General features: G+C 49.8%; 1 protein-coding gene across 5 annotated transcripts in view; it reads right to left on the reverse strand.

Moving 5' to 3' along the window:
- The window catches only part of FAM168A (family with sequence similarity 168 member A), a 176,507-nt gene that overhangs the window by 7,306 nt on the left and 152,150 nt on the right, over positions 1 to 17,051 (reverse strand). For all 5 annotated transcript variants that reach the window (XM_050709193.1, XM_035570371.2, XM_035570368.2 and 2 more), the window contains 2 exons: positions 11,384 to 11,464; positions 1,724 to 1,849 (listed from right to left, as the gene is read on the reverse strand). In XM_050709193.1, coding sequence (XP_050565150.1) covers positions 1,724 to 1,849; positions 11,384 to 11,464 — 207 coding nt within the window. The remainder of the gene's footprint in view (positions 1 to 1,723; positions 1,850 to 11,383; positions 11,465 to 17,051) is intronic.

The following is a 17,051-nucleotide window of genomic DNA, read 5'->3' on the forward strand; positions in this document are numbered from 1 at the left end:
AGCATCCAAGGCTTCCCCATGGCTCTCCTTGGTCCAGCTCTGGCGCTTTGCTGATGCCCAGGAGAAAGCTCTGGGCACCCCTTGAGAGCCTGGGGAAGGTGGTTCGGAGAAAACCTGGGCAAGGGGGGATCGAACTAATTCAGGGTGCCCAGTTTGAACCACTCCTGATTTTACAGAGCCTGCCCTATTTACCGCGGCTCCGGTGAAGCAAATCACAGCTCTAAGCCCGAAGAACAGCCCCCGGCGTAAGATAATTGCCAAAGCATGCCGGGGCCAGGATGGTGCCAGAACCGACAGGGCACGAGGAGCAGACCCCATAGCCCTGAGCATCATCTTAGCACCCAGGGTAGGAGCCCCGTTTCTTCCCCTGCATCTCCTGCAGCGGTCCTGGAGGAGAGCCCCAGGCGTTGCTAAAAAAAATGGGTCCCGTGGGGAGAAGATGCTGGCACCACGGAATGAAGGCACTGCACCAGAAGATGAGTGACTTTTCCCTGTAACCCCATTAATTAGGTGGGACACAGAGCCCACGTCCCATGTCAGACCTGCAGCCCCTCCTCCGAAGAATGGCAGGGACCTCCCTTTTCCAAGAGAAAGCCATCCCAATGCTTTTAATACTTTTCTTTAATAATCCTTGTCATCAAAAAGAAACCATAGTTCTTCCCCTAAACTTAATTCATTGATTTAATTTAGCAGCTCAAAGCAGCCTGGAGCAGACCCCCAGCCAGGGATGCCTCAGCCCATGTGGGGTGGGTTATAGTGTTCCCAACCTTACCGAGTCACTTAACAGACCTTATTTTTTCCTCCAAATAAGCCTGGGAGTTTCTCCAAGCCCCAAGGGTGTTTAGAAGCACCGGTGGTTTCTTTTATGTCTTTTCCTACCTGAAGTTTGCCCCTGTGCGTGGTCCTGCCTCGTGCCTGCAGCGTTCCCCGTGCTATCTGTGTTTTTAGTGTGATGCCTCTGCTGGAGGCATAGCTCGGCCCCGTACGGATGAGATCACACCTCCCGTGATCTGTAACCAACTCCCTCTCCTCCCACCTCCGCTCTGGCAGTTTGATTTAAGAGGTGGGAATTTCACCGGGCTTCCTGGAAAACCACGCGTTATTTTGGAATTCTCTCTCGCGCTTTTTAAAGGCGTAAGAAATACTCTCCCTTTGGTTTCGCTACATGAGGAATTCTGCTAAAATAACGAGAGGGCTTGTCTGAATACGACCAGGCTGTGCCCAAATGCTCTGCAGGAGCATCACGGCTACAGGTAAGCACCTGCAAGCAACCTCGGGCTGCTCCTGTGGACCAAAGAGCTGAATTAGAGACCTTCACCCTTCTCCACGTGTCTTTTCCTCCTCCCAAGGAATGTAAGGAGGGTCAGGGCTCTCCTTTTCACACTCCTTCACGTTTTTAAGAAGTGGAAACAGCAAGGAGCAGGGACACACAGAAATCCAGAGCTCTGTGAAGTCTCATCCCAGAAGGGTGCCGTGGCAGAAGAGCAATGCTCCCATCCTCAGGACCCCAGAGACCTGCAGCACCCATCCCTCTGCCAGGGCTCAGCACTCAGGGCAGGACACATGCACGCACACAGAATTATCCCCTTGGTTGCAAACAGGCTGATGAGCCCGTCCCAAATAACGCCCCCCCCCCCCCCCCCCCCCGGAGGCACAAGGAAGGAGGGGAGGCAAACGGGCACAGAACAACCACGTAAAACCCCCGAAGGAAAGGTTTATTTACTGAATGCTGCAGAAGAAGCCTGATAAGTTCTGTTCTCGGTCCCAGTGTCCACTGGGAGGTGGAAGGTGCCCTCCGTGGCACAGGACGAGGAGGTCTGTGGCCAGGCTTGCTTCATCAGAAGTGTAGCTTGAGCAGAGAAAGAAAAGAAATGTTAGCGTATCGAAGGCACAACAACCCGCAGTTGTGTCACATTTGAACCACTTGGCTGCCCTCCTCCCTTTTCCTCCTTGTTTCCCATGTGTAGGGAACAAGCATGTGTAGGAATTTCCTACTGGGGTTCCTCGTGTCCCCCTGCTCCCCATGGAGGGAAGCTTTGCACAGCACATCACAGCAAACCACCCCGGCTGATCTACACAGGGGACACGACCAGCATGGGTGGCTTTGAGGACAAAACTGGGGACAGGGGGATTTTTAGAGCAGCATGCTAACACTCGTTTTGCACTCTAAGCGTATATTGAATCGTGACTTCCAACCAGCGGGTGCTTACAGAGACACCCCGAACCTACAGGATTGAGGGGGCGCTGAAACAAGGCAACCTGAAACACGAAGCAGTGGTGGGAAGCTCCTCCTGCTTAGTGGGAAAGTACTTAGGGAGCCAAGTAAGACAAACCAGAGAAAATGTCAAGAGGCAAATGTTGCGGGATTGGAGAAGGCGGCACCAGAATTCAGTTATTTTGTGGGGCTTTAATTTTCTGAAAGAGGAAAATGTCTTGTACTTAACCACCATAATACTAATTCTATGATTACGGAATCAAAGAACCATTTAAGCTGGAAAAGATCTTCAAGATCTTCAAGTTCATCAACCTGACCTACTGAGTCCCATCACCAAACCATGATCCTAATGCCACATCTCTTGAATGCCTAAAGGGACGGGGACTCCACCACTGCCCTGGGCAGCCCAGTGCAACGCTTGACCCTCTTCATGAAGAAATTCCTCCTTATGTCCAACCCAAACCTTCCCTGGTGCAATGATATGCCTTCATCCTACAGCAAAACATTGCCAATGCCTACCTAAGGACTGCCTTCATGCTTAAGGCTGCCTGGAGCACGTCTATGGAGAAGGCAGACCCTGTCTTCATCCTTCCCAGAGCTTTCCAGATCTTTTCCTGTTCATTTTTTTCTTAAACTGTGGATCTGTCATCATTTTTTTGTTCCCACTAGTCTCAAATTGTGGTGTCTGCTCTCCTTTTAGGGCGTTTAATACCCACCACCTTTCAATGGGGCGCGTGGCCTTCGGGAAGGCCCAGCCTTTGTTCGAGCACCGGGCCTGCCCAGGAGGGCCGCTCCTCACGGCTCGCTGCTCAGCCCCTTAACAAGTTGATCCAGCTGTCATTACAAAAGAAAGAAGCTCTAGGTTTTCTGTTTTCGGTGCGTATTTCACACACCCAGCTGCTAAGGAAAGCAGCGCAGGCGAGGGCCGATCGATCCTCAGCGAGCAGCTCCGTGATTAGGCTGTGCTGGGAAGCCGATAAGGGTAAAGAAGACAAAACGAGGCAGCTGCTGGAATCAGATGAAATCCCCAATTTATGTCTTCTCTAAAGGTATTTTTGGGGAACTCGGAAGCTCGGCTGTTGACACGCTCGCTCGACACCAAATTACTGAATTCCCCAAGGTCTCCAGGGCGCAAAGCTGGCTCTGCTCCCCTCGTGTGTTTGCTGAGTGGACTGGAGACCCAAGGGAGCCAAGGCAAGATGAAGCCCTGGGGTACGGTGCTGCTTGATTTTATGGACACAAAATGGCTGATTGGGGCTGGCTGCCCACTAACGAGTGCTCCTGGAGCTCCCCAGGCACTCAGTAAAGGGGTTCTGGGTCAAGAGCCTCGTGGAGGGGCAAAAAAAATTTAAAAAAAGGAACTTTGGGCAATGGAGGTGTGATTTTGTGGTTTCATAGGCAGGGAACTGTGACAGCAGAAGCAGCCAAGCTCGGACAAAGCTGTCTGGGGAAGAAAGAGGAGCTGTTTGGGAAGGACACCGTGGCCTGAAGGAGGACGGGGGGGGTCCTTTTCCTCCCCCGTCTGATGGAGATGTGGAAATGTGTTCCTCCCTCCTTACCTTCCTCCCGAGGAAAGCAGGAGGCTCTGGGAAGAGAGAGATTCAGGGCGTGATTCCTCCTCCACCCCAGGACTGGCCATGCTCTGAGCCCACAGCCCCTTGCAAAGGCTTGCAAATAATTCCAGCTTTCAACAGCACTGCTCTATCTTCAGCACCGCACCCCTAAATGTCACGCCACCAGCACTGAGATGAAACTTTCTTTCCCTTACGCTTTTATTCAAAACCAGATTCATTTTTGCTGCCCAGCTTCACAAAGGTTTTAATCTCCGAAACCGATGAGACGATTTACTCCGATGTTACACGGAGCCTTCCTCGGCGATTTCTCCTCTCCACATCAGACCCACATCACGGTCACGGCAATTTGGGCCCGATGCGGCTGGGAGCCTGTCCTTTACACTAAACCACCAATCCTCAGAGAATCCATCACTTAAAAATCTCCACAAAAAGTGAGCTACGGAGGCATCTCGGCACAATAATATCTCCTAGTCCTGTGCAGGAGCTACAACTCGTGGAGGTTACAGCCAGCCATGACCATCCAACATCATTTCAGGTCCATCTCCTCCTGCCAGTATCTTCTGGATTTGCTTTATACTCTTGCCCACGCTATTCATCACAAAATAAAGAGCTTTTCTTCGTTATCTGTTGGCAAACGGCTTGGTGGGAGCGGGGCAAGCAATGCGAGCTGAGCGTGGGGCTCCGCAGTGCTGGGGCCGGCCTCCTGCCTGTGAGGCATGGCAATGTTCAGGGCACGTTTTAAGTGGAAAAGAGAAAAAAATATGAACCAGATGTGCCCGAAGAAAATACTGTGTATTAACTGAACGCAGAATTGCAAGGAAAGGACCAAGCAGACGATGTGGTATATACAGTATATACCTCTTGCTTCCCTCCCTTATTTGTGACGGATATAGCCTTGAGCATTGTACGAAGCCTGCAAGAAGCTTAATTCCCCAGGTGGTCTCGTCGCTGTGTGCCTGAGTGCCTCATAATGGTGGAAGCATTTGTTCTTGGAAATCCCTGCAAGGCTCTACGGGATGCTCGTGCCGCCAGATCCCAGACGCCCACCTTAGGGGACCTACTGATGGCCCCAAATAGTCGGCGGGGAGAGGACGAGCGTCTCCAGAGGGTGGTTAGAGCACTTAGGTAGGGAAATAGGATGCCTACAGTTTGCCCCTGCAGAGCAATGCTTCCTCCGGGGAGCATCCAGAAGCAGGAACGGGGGAATGGAGAGCTCGCAGCCTCCATCCTGTGCCCCAACGTACCAACAGCAGCCACACGGAGCCGCGATTTCCTGGGCTGACATGAGAAATGTCTGCTCTGCTCAGTGAGGGCACCGCGGTAATGGACATGAAGCATTATTCCCTGCTGCATTATTAATAGGTACGGTTAAAGCATGAGCCAGTCTCCACACGAAAAGTGCATGCCCTACTTTCAGGAAAATAAAAAGCGTACGTTAATGAAGGAAGCTAAAACAAAACAAGCAGCTCAGGAAGACAGAATGCCTAGGAGGGAACAGACACCCAGCTTAATGAAGACATATATCATCTTTTAAAAAAAAAAACTGGCATGCCTTGTGTCTCTGCAGTAGAGTGATTTTACGTGCTCATTTTTCCATACTTGAAAGGGATTTTTGCAGTAATACTGTCCTAAATAGCCAGGCTTACTGCAAGCACCGGGGTTTACAATGCTGGTGTTTTGTGGTGATCTTGTGACCCTCCTTGTGTCTCTCCCTCTAACAAAGATTGAAAAATGGAAAAGGAAAATCATGCAGCGAGGCAGAAAGTAGAACCGTGTCGTTCCAATGAGCCACAATGGCAAGAAATTCATTCCCTTGCTTGATTGGGGCTCCTTTTGCTGAGCTTTGCAAGCAATGCAGTCACTGTCTGTATCTATTCCTTGGAAAGGGTTGGTTTAAAACAAACTGGTGAAGAACTTACGAGTCCTTTGGTGGTAATTCTCTCAAATGTTAGTAATTATCCACTAGAGCCCTGACTCTGAGGGAGGGAGAATTCAAGGCCAGTTCCAGTTACCAATCTCCTTGCCTCTCCCTGCTGTTGTTGGACCTGGAGGGGCCGAGGGGTCTCGAGACCTCCCCAAGTCCCTCTCCAGGTCTCAGGGCACTTCCACTCGAGGGAATCAAATGTCTGGGTTGCTAAATCGTTTGATTTCCCACGTGGATCCCAGTGTCTTGGCATGGCTTTCATGGGACCCATGAGGCTGACAAAGCCAACTTCCAGCGTGGCATCAGGGACTGGAGCAGGAGTGTCTGGAGGACATCAAGGACTAAAGCAGGTGACACATCAGAAGCAGACATTTGAAAACTATCCTCTGAAAATTACCGCCACCCACACACTTCACCTGGGGGGAGCCACACCAAGGTCAGGAGCAGGGGGCACTCTTTGCATTCCTCTGGCATTGATCTCTAAGACTTCGCATGGAAGCCAAGGAGAACTCACAAGGCTTGGGGCAGACACCTACCCTGAGGAGCACCTCCAAGGTGGACCAGAAGAGGCAATCGAGCTTTGCAGAAGAGTTTCTCTCACAACTGACAGCTCTCTCTCAGCAATAACCCAGCAAATTCAGAAGCCCCAAGCCAAGGATGCTCTCCCCGCCCTTTCCAACCTATATTCCAAGTAGCGTTAAGGGGCACGTTTGCATGGCTAACCTCCATAAAGAGTATCAGATATCCGAGCAGATGAAACTCGGTTTTGTGATTGCTTTTTTAATGATCCCAAGGGATTTCTGCCAGCTCGCACAGCCACCACCCAGCCCGGGAGGTCTGGAACAGCAGTGGCTCGTTGGCGGCTGGGATGCGCTGGGGAGCAGCGGTTCTGCTGGGAACACACATCATTGCCTTCTGCAGCGAGGCAGCTAAAGGCTCAACGTCTAAAAATGCTTAAAAAGGTATTTGGAATTAGTCTGCTGTTTCCAAAAATCGCAGATTTTAAAAATGAAATTGATTCTTTCTGAATCCGAGTGTGTTTGATGGACGGCACGGACCCTGGCAGCACATTCTTTTCCGCGGCCGGGTTATTTCTGTGAGAAAAATCTCAATCATTTCTCACATTTCCAGCCTCCTGGGTGACAGCAGCTGATTCGATTTGAGGAAACGCTCTTGGTACTGACACAGGCGGCTGGGTTCAGCTCAGCCATGGAACCACAAGATTGCTTTAACTCACTTCCATTTAACGCAGTCGAGAACGCTGCCCACGCCATCACATGTATACAGCGATGGGATATTTTATAGAGCTTATTTTGCATTATTTGTCTCTCCAAATCTGTTAATTTTCTCCTTTAGGTTTGTTTTCCATAGACTGCTGACATGGAGAGGTGCTGGGAGGTGCTGAGCAGGTCTTGTGCCTGCTTTTGGGAGCTACTGGCGTGGGATATGCCACCCTCTATTTTTCAGAAGGGTCCAAGCCATGATCGCAGCCTTTTCTCTGGCTCAAAAGATAACGTTGAAAGATAGGGTCCTCCCTCGTGGGATCGGGGCCACCATTTCCCCACTTGCTGGCCTGCTCTGAGCAACCTGAGCCGCCGAGCCGCTGGTCTGCAGAGCATCCTTCATCCAGGGTGCACACCAGCAAGCCAGGGTCTCCAAACCGTGCCTCCTACAAGATCGATCTCAAAATCCTGTGCCCCCCCCCCCCCCCCCCCCCCCCCGCCACGCTACTAAAATATTTCAATTTTGAGGTTTTTTATGGGCTGGACGGACATTTCTGAGCCAGAGGAGCTGGGCTGAGCAGCGCCGGTTTTAATCCGCGCCATTTCCTTGCTAATGCGGTGCTTAGCCCTGTTCTGACAGCGCACTGCGAGGCGCTGGAAGGTTTTTGTTCTGTCAGCTCGCTGGACTTCAGGATCTTTCTAATCTGGAAATTATTAAGAGTATTTTTAAGAATCATAAACAGAGAAGTGAAATTTAAATGTCAAGACGGCTGTGAATGCGCTCCTGATTGAGCATTAAGCCGCAGAACAAAAAGATCCGGCGAGGGGTGACAAAAATGATCAGAGGATTTTTTTTCGAGAAAGAAAGTCGGCAAAGATTAGGAGAGCACTTCAGATGGGAGAGTCGGGAAGTGAACAAAAGGCTGAGTGGCACAAAGAAGATTGACCAGGGCTTTCGCTTCCCCTTTCACATCATGCAAATCTAAGGCAACAGACAATTATTTGCATCGCTTAAAAAAAAATAAAAAATCGGTAACTCAAGCCTTAATTAATCTGCAGAACTGCCTGCTGCAAAGTATTGTAGTGATAAAATACAGCCGGAATCAAAGCAAGGGGAGGTTAAGTATCTTTAATGAAAGGGAGAACACCCACAGCCCCGGCCGCCAACACAAAGGTAGGAAAAATCAAAGTCTTCGTGGTTTTGTGCTTGTGAAAGCCGCGGACTAACGAGGTTCGGGGCAGATTATTCCACGGCGAACAATGGCAAGGGGACTTCTGAGGCTGATCTGCCCGTTTTCGGGGAGGAGAGACCGGCATGGGTCTGGTGGGGCAGCAGAGGATGCTCGGGGAGGACAAACCAAGGACTACGAACCCAACCCTCCTCGGCTTTCCTCCCGTCCCCATCACGTTGAGCAAGGTGGAAGCCAAGCATCCTCACACACCCAGGTAACAACCTGTCCCCCCTGTGGGAAATTAAAAATTGGTTGCTCAGACCCAGGGCGGCCCCGACATGTTGATCAAGAGGGTGGGAGGAAATATTTTCTCCCGTAACACCAAAGCATCCCTTCAGGAAAGTACTTTGCTCCTGGAAAAGGCGCAGAAGCACGTGCTGAATGCTCGTCTCTTGAGCCTCTGCCAAAATCTGTCAGTCCATAAAAATCCGGGCACTGACAGAGCCCCTTGCCCTGGGTCTGCACTTGATTTCCTTCTCCTTGCATAGGGACCTAACATGATGCTCGTTCTGCTGGGCAGCATTAATTACCCGCACAGACTTCTCTTTGTCCGTTCCTGCTATTTAGTGACAATCTACTAAAAAGCAATCCCATAAAACATCATCCTTGATGTCCCCTTCCCTATCTTCACTGTATCAGAGTTATCTGAGAGTGCTTCTCCAAACCCCTTTGGGTTCTTGTTTCTCATGAACATGAACACGAAGGATGCCCCAGGCAGGATTCATCTGAAGCTCTCCCTGTAGGACAGACAGACGCCCCTGGGAGTCTGTCCCCAAACGGACGGGCTAAATACCCCCCTGGGGAGGCTTCTTTTTGTCTTCACCGACTACAGAAGGACCTGGGCTGCCTGGGTTAGAGACCTGATGTTTATCCAGCTAAAGGCAGCTGCATCTTCCCTAACGTGGCAATGGCTGCAGCTGTTCAAAACAGTCGAAAATTTCCTAGTGGCCTTTTTTTTTTTCTTTAATTTGGGAAAATTAAACTGAGCCGAAATAGAAACTTTCCAGGGGAACGTGCGCATTTCAACAAAACGTTGCAAAGAAAACTATTTTGCTTGGTGAGCCACGTGGCATTTCTGGGGTTTGTGCCCACGTGTTTCCTGATGGGAGCTCCAGCCTCCCAAAGGGGGTGTCGGGGATGTCCACGAAGCACCTGGGACCCCTTCCTGCAGCCTCCGGTGCTGCCTCGCTCGGGTGCCCCTTGGCCATCCCCTCGAGCTGCCGCCTGCACGAGGCACCTGCAGAAACCTCACTGCTGCTTCCCACCCACTCGTGTTTCTATAACGGCCAGGGCAATATGTGCTTACATCCCTTCCTGAGCATGGAGCACATTGCCAGATAAACTTGTGGGTTTTTCTCCCGATAAACTTGTGGGATTTTACTCCGCAGAGCTCTTCTCACGTCCCTCTTTCAGTATTACACCCTTTGAATTTGAGGGTGGCCTGCACACATGTTGGGGAACAAAGGCTTTCGTGGCCTTGCTTGCTTCGTGTTACACACCAAGATATCCAGGGGTAAAAAACGCGCCTAAAGACTGTTCTAGAGGCACATGAAAACCACAGAAACATGACAGATCCCTTACAGCCATCATTTACTGGCTTCATTTAATAACCCTGCAAAATAGCAGCAAATTTAAAACCAGGCCTTCAGCAATGTGCAGAAGACAGCATCAAAAGTTTTTTTGGCAAGAAACCCCTCATTCCTGCTTCATCAGCCCTGGAAAGCGCCCGAGCCTGGGAACCCACCGATCTGATGACAGCCGAGAGCCCAAAAACTTGGCGCTGGAGAGGAGGAAGGGTTTAGTGGGACTGCCACCAAGTCCTGCTGTGCGCTGGTTTCACGAGCATCCATTTCATTCCGACTACTGAACATGCCGCTGAAAGGATGCAAAGTTAAAATCCCTCAGCTCTTTCAAGGCAACGTGCTCGGAATAAACAGCTCGGACAGCCAAGGAGTTACGGAGTCAACCCCAAAGACGAGGCGTTATTCTTCATCTCCAAAGTCTGCGTGGAGATGGGTGCGCAAGACTTTTTTTCTTATTCAGGCCTTTTTCATAAAAACCATGAAAAAAGGCCCAGTCCTGATTTCAGAAATGCTTTTCAGGTCGCAGTTCAGACGCTGCAAAAGCTTGGATTTGACCTGTGCGACCGCATCCTTTGAAGAAAACGCTCTGATAACGCACCGCAGCTTAAAAAACCCACAGCTAATAAATAATGTTCTGATCTTGAGGCCGCTATTAAATATGATATTTCCTTTTCTTACACTGCACTTCACTTAATTTGCTCCAGACACAGGCACAAACCAGCTACATGTTGGAACTGCCCCTTAGCCCTTGAGTTTCTGTCGTCCCGTGCCATGCAAAGAGGCTCCCGCCCCTCGGATAATTTTGCTGAAAGCAGGGAATTTAACCATGCTCCAAAAACTCAGCAACATGAAGGCAGTTGCTTGGTCCTTCCAAAGGGCTGGGACACTTAAACGTAGGCTTGACTTCAGCTGAATTATTTCCTGAATTGGAGCTTAAGAGAAGTCTTCAACTCCAAAGAAAGACTTGTGTAAAGATTTCTGTGTTTGGGCTCGAATGCAGATCTTGTCATGGGCTTTGGTAAAAAAAATAAAGGGGCTAATGGAGGAATTAATCCAAGAAATGGCTTCATGGAGATGAGGGGAAGCCCCTTTTCCATGAGAGGAGCAGCAGGGCACAGCCTGGGTGCAGGGATGGGACCAGAATTTGTACCTGCATGTAAGATTTCCCAGAGAGATGGGGAGCAGCAGGGAGGGGAAAGGACACGAAGACATGGCATGGGAGATGAGGGCACCAAATGGGACACGGTTGCTGACACTTCTACATCTATAACATGAAAGGAGAGAATGATAAGCAGGGAGAAGGGGAAGGCAATCTCGGGGAGATAACACATGGTATATTCAAGAAATATTAAGAGCTGTCAGCGTGCAGATATCACAGCCACTGTAAAATTCCTGGGATTAGTAGTAAGATATAATTCATGGCTCAAAAGCACTTTGCAACATGGAGAAGTATTCCCAAGGTACGGTGTGAAGGTAATGGCAGAGACAGTAAGGGAAGAGCTTAACACAGTCCCCTTCCCTGGAAACAAGGACACAGAAGCTGTTGGGGTTTGTACACGGAGTTGCTGAAGGTAAATCCTCCTGCAGGCTTTAACGGGCCCTGTCTGGTCTCCATGCACAAAGTGGTTTTACCTGGGGCGTAGCCAGGGCTGCTGGTTGGGTACATGTTGGGGTTGTAGGCTGGGGCCGCGGTGGGATATCCTGTCGGGTAACCTGCAACGAGAGAAAGAGAGAAATTAATTACGCTTTTGACAACAACAGCAGCAAGAGAAGAGAAGAGAGCATCCCTAGGAAGGAATAAACAATCCGTGTGAGCCAGGCCATTGGCACAGGTGAGAGGTGAAGCACAGATGTGTTATCAGTCGGGCACGGCATAGGAAGGATGATGAATGTGCCCCATGAATTGCCACCTGATATCATCAACATGTAACCTTTATTTCCCTAGAAAATGAGGACAATAACCAGAATGCAGGTCATGGGCACATTCAATGAGCTCTGAAGAAAGCTACCAAGAAAACACACACTCTGAATGCAGAATTCAGCTGCAAAAACCAGAGGCACAGCTGTAGCTGAAAGGTTTTCCTTGGCTGCTTGCAGCCATAGTAGCTTGATGTGTCACGTACCATAACTTTAACCTTGGCATCGCAGGTTTAGCTAACCCTAAATGGCAGGAAGGGAATAATTCCTGGTGTTAAAAATGTTAAAAAGCTAACCTAAGCTGGGAAATGATTCTGTAACTCCTCCACAGCCCGGTGCCAAGGAACGCTGAGCGCTCTCCACGGAGAGCAGCCAGCACTTTCCATCCAGACAGCAGAGCTCAGCAGCCACCCGAGTGCCCGGTGCTTCCATTAGGCAGAGCTTCTTGCTACAGGGAAGGTAAGGACGTAGCATGAAAACATGCCAGCCCTTATATTCACTCCTCACTGCACAGCTGCCATCCTGGGGAGGGAGCCGATTACCTGCCAAGCCACCTGGAAGGAACACGCACGGCAGCGCATACCCTTTGAAGCCACCGTGAGGTTTTAATGGGCACTTTGGAGAAGGTTACAGAGCATCTTCAGTTCCCATCATCTTCAGTCGGATCGGTCATAGGGAGTTCAGGGGAAATCAGGCAGCTACGTGCAGGCTTGGGCAGCTGGAATGAAACAGTTGGGTAGGAAACCACTGCACAGTGTGGGCACGCTGCACCGGAGGAAGTAGGCAGAATTGGCCAAATTGGCAAAACCAAGGGAAAACAAGACGTTATGGAGAAGACTGCACCCGCTGCTGTCAAAGACAACTGGCATAGCAAGGCAAAAACGGAACAGTCCTTATGTGCACCCACACAGAGTCCAACAGACTCATTCACCAGAAGTTCTTGTCTTCCACAAAACCCACAGAGGACAATCTCCGTACCTCAATCTGCTCGACCTTGCTCTTGTTCATAGTATGACTTCCCCTTGCTGGAAGTTTTACAGACTGAAAATGGTAACACTCAAATAACTCCATCCCTTCCTATGTGTGTAAATCCCTCTAACAGACCCAACAGGACATGGGTATCTCCAGGCCCTGCTGGAGAGTTTGCCTTTGCGTTGTTTTCTCTCTTCTCTTCTCTTCTCTTCTCTTCTCTTCTCTTCTCTTCTCTTCTCTTCTCTTCTCTTCTCTTCTCTTCTCTTCTCTTCTCTTCTCTTCTCTTCTCTTCTCTTCTCTTCTCTTCTCTTCTCTTCTCTTTTCTCTTCTCCTCTCCTCTCCTCTCCTCTCCTCTCCTCTCCTCTCCTCTTCTTTCTCTTCTCTTCTCCTCTCCTCTCCTCTCCTCTCCTCTCCTCTCCTCTCCTCTCCTCTCCTCTCCTCTCCTCTCCTCTCCTCTCCTCTCCTCTTCTCCTCTTCTCTCTTCTCTTCTCTTCTCTTCTCTTCTCTTCTCTTCTCTTCTCTTCTCTTCTCTTCTCTTCTCTTCTCTTCTCTTCTCTTCTCTTCTCTTCTCTTCTCTTCTCTTCTCTCTTCCTTTTCCCTTCTCTTCTATTTCATTCTATTTCCTAGGCAGCACCGGTTCGACTGCAGATAACATGAACCTCCAACATCCTTCCACTGGCTGTTGGTTGCTAGCAAAGACTGGGAAGAAGTAATTAGCAAGCAATTCACACCCCATCTTTTTTGCTTTATTAAATACAAGCCAGAAAGGATCTTTCCTCCCTCTTCCCCAACAGCAAGACAAACACGCCGCAATCTCTCCCCCCCTCCCATGCCCTCAGCGCGCTGTTACGCGACCAGACGCAGGTTTCCAAACCCGGCACCCGGCACGCAGCCGACTACTGCAGCAAAATTTTGAAGTTCATTTAAATAAATCTAATTCAACAATCATGACCACTGTACTGGAATAAATGACTGTGTGTTCTACCCTCTCATTTTCATCAGTGATATATTTGGCTTCTAAATCAGGTTAATTAAAAATTGCTGTGGTTAATGCTGGATAAGCAGCAGTGCAACAGATTTTTTTTTTTTTTAGACTACATAAAACTACGTTGTCAACATACTCGGGAATATACAGCCTTTTAGCAATCAGGAAGCTCCTCGGAAAGTTATTTGCAGATCCAGTGATTGCAAGCAGAGCATCAGTGATAAAGATATTAAATCAGAAATATCCCTGCCCGCCCTCTGCTTCCTTGGAGGATAACCACTGCTTTCTGCATTGTGCTCACTGCTCCAGGGTCCTCCTGTGGCCAGCCCGACCTCAGCAGTCCTTCTTTGCCTCCTGACCAGGCGTATTTTCCATATTATTCCCTCAACTGCATTTCTGCACAACAGCCATTTGCAGCCCCACGGCCTGGCTGATGCTGGGGGCACCCCTGGGTGCCGCTGCTCACCCCCTGCCCCAGCAGGGCCCCGCGGAGCCGCTCGCCCAGCCCCACATCCCAGCGGCTGCTGAAGACCCCAGCCACTGGGTTTTGCCTCCCCACACATCTCAGAAGTGCCTCACTCGTAGTTTGTGGATGGTACGTGGATGATGAGCAATGGCTGCATGGGGAACCAATCCCTCTACTCTTTTCTTGACAGTTTATCCCCAAAATAGGTCTCAAATCGCACAGGAGGAACCCACGAACCAACATGTTCAACATTAGGTTTATACGTGCAAAACCAGCCTGAAATAAATCAGACCATGTTCCTTCAGGGGCCTGGGGAGGGGCCTGCACAGGAAAGCTGTGGCTTTGGGTAATCTTTTCCATACAGCCAATTATTCAAAGACCGCGTGGTTATTTCGGGCAGACGGAGACAACCGTGTATTTACACGTCTCCTTTCTCTCTTTGGGGTTTAACTTCTGCTCAGCAGGGCTGCCTCTTGCTTATTTTCCTTGTTTTGAAAGAAAGTTATGGGCATTTTCAGAATAATTTCATCTCAGATAAATGCCATTTCTACTGAGGGAGCTTTAAGAGGTTCACATATGAAAAGCTGCAGCAGGCTCAGCTCTACTCTGCCTTCCACTCTGACCCCAAAACCTTTGCCACATGCTCACCTCCAGCACAACACCTCTCCTTTCCATAATGAGGGTAGGGAAATGAGTGTGATTTGCTCCTTTTTTTGGACATACCAAAATATAAGAAAATAGCACAACTGTGGCAATTTGGGCAAGGGGAAGCGTGCTTGCGAGCTCCCGGAGCTCAAAAATCGCTAGGTTTAAAAATACACGGGACATTTTTATCCCGTATTTGCCTACTGCTTTTCGAGCCGTCACGATTTATATTTGTTGGCTCCTCTTCATCCCCAAAGCGACCACAAGCCGACATCCTCAGGAAAGCCACAGCTGCAGCTCCCACGACGAAGCCCGGCTCCAGTGACCGGGGTTCGGGAGCGGTGGCGATGCAGAAGTGGCCGCATCCTGCTCTGATTGCCCCGCGGCCACCCTAAGCCCCTGTCCCTGCTGGTGACCCTGCCACGTCTGCCTCGTCTCGTCACCTTCAATCTGCAAAAACAGCAGCACAGAGGGGGAAACCGCTGGCTTGGTGTTGATGATCTTCACGGGATTCCTGCCAGAGGCAGCAGCTGGAGATACGAAAAGGTCAGGGACAGAAAATATCCTTTGTTTCATACTGGTACAGATCTGCATGGGATGGGACCCCAGCTCTGCTTGGGCTTGGGGCCCCATCACAGCAGCAATGCAGAAGCGAAGAAAATTGGATGAAAACATATTGAACAGAATTTATTAGATTCCTCAAAGAAGAAATCAAAAGTTGTTTCCTTGCTTTATTTTAATTTAATATCAATTCCACAATCAATAGGAGCAGGAAACCCAGCGCTCATTTAATGTTCTCCCCGAGGAGAACATGCAGCACTACGGCGCTGAGCAGCACCGGCTGAACTAGTGTAAAAATTACGATGCAATAACCGGCTGTGCAGAGCGAAGGGCTGCAACAAGAACGCTTTTTAAAGCCGCCTTTAATTTTTCATGTATTTCTAAATGTTTCTGTAAGATTATTTCCAGCTCTGCTCTGTCCTCTTCGGTGCAACGCCGCTTTTGATTCATGGCTTTGAGGCTGCAAGCCCGAGCTATCCTCTCCCTTTTTAAGGCGCACACCTTCAGGAAACGTGCTCGGAAAGGAGTTCAGGGAACAAATTAGAAAAGTGTGGCTCGCAGAACCTGCAAATGTTTTTAAGCAACAGCTTTGTTTAGCCCAGGCCCCTTTGTGATTACACTGAGAACAGTCCTAGCAAAGCAGTCCGCTTGTATTTATTTCCAGCTCTGTGTTTTGCTGCCTACACGCAAGACAGATGTGCTTGCAACCAGAGACACGAGCTCACCGCAGGCCACTTCTGCACGCTACAAGACGTGTTTGGAGGGGGTTTTAGGACAGCTCTTTCCATCCTGGCAGCCTTCTGGGATGGTTTATCCCCTACTGGCAGCAGTTCCCCCGCGACCGCTGCAGTTGCGCACGTCAGTAGTGCACATCAGTACGGCCAAAGGGATGGGCTGCTGGGGAGAGAGAAGAGGAGAGAGCAGGGATGGCAGCAGGCAAAGGAGGAAAGGCAAACCTCTGTGATGGTGGCAGGGTGGGAAGGATTAACGAGTTACAGGCAGCATCGGCATGGGATATGACACCACTTAATGGAGGAGCTCTGCCTGAGGTTAACCAGCACCTCAGCCAGGCTGCGAGGCTGCCTCTGCAGGCTTCAGGTGGCAGCGAGCGGGGATTTGGCCGCTTTTGGTCACATTTCCCCTCGTCCCTACCAAATGGCATCTCACTGACACTTCTAACCGTGTCACCTGCTGTGCATGAGGGTGGAAGGGACGCTGGCGTCCCGCTGGTCCCACCCCTGGTGGCTCCGTCTAGCCTTGATGAGGACACACAAGTTACAGGAGGAAAATCACGCAACACGATCAAAATACTGAAGAATATTGCATATTAATTAATTAGTATTAAAACAAATATATTATTAATCAATATTAAAACACTACAACCAAAGGTGGGGGCAAGCTCAGCTGCCATAGACATTAAAAACTGGAGCAGAGCGAACACTTCAGGCTAATTAAAAAAGGAACCACTAAGATGATCAGAGCCTGTTATGCTGAGCAGGTCTGGCTGTCTCGTACCAAAGTCATTTTTAACTGGACCTGGGTGGTTTTTGAGCAGCCTAAATCTCACCTGTGCAGCCAGGGTTTGGCATCTGCCAGCAGCACCCATGCGGTGCACCCACCTCAGTGCCATGCAGCATACAGGTCAGCCTGCAGCTGCAGATCAGAAGCCAAACTGTTGGGAGCACCCAAATAACGTACCAGCCATACTAGTGCCAGCTCTCCACAAGATGTACTCACGTACTCTTGGAAAAGAA

The sequence above is a fragment of the Cygnus atratus genome, chromosome 1, assembly GCF_013377495.2.
Source record: "Cygnus atratus isolate AKBS03 ecotype Queensland, Australia chromosome 1, CAtr_DNAZoo_HiC_assembly, whole genome shotgun sequence".
In the NCBI taxonomy this organism is placed as follows: Eukaryota; Metazoa; Chordata; class Aves; order Anseriformes; family Anatidae; genus Cygnus; species Cygnus atratus.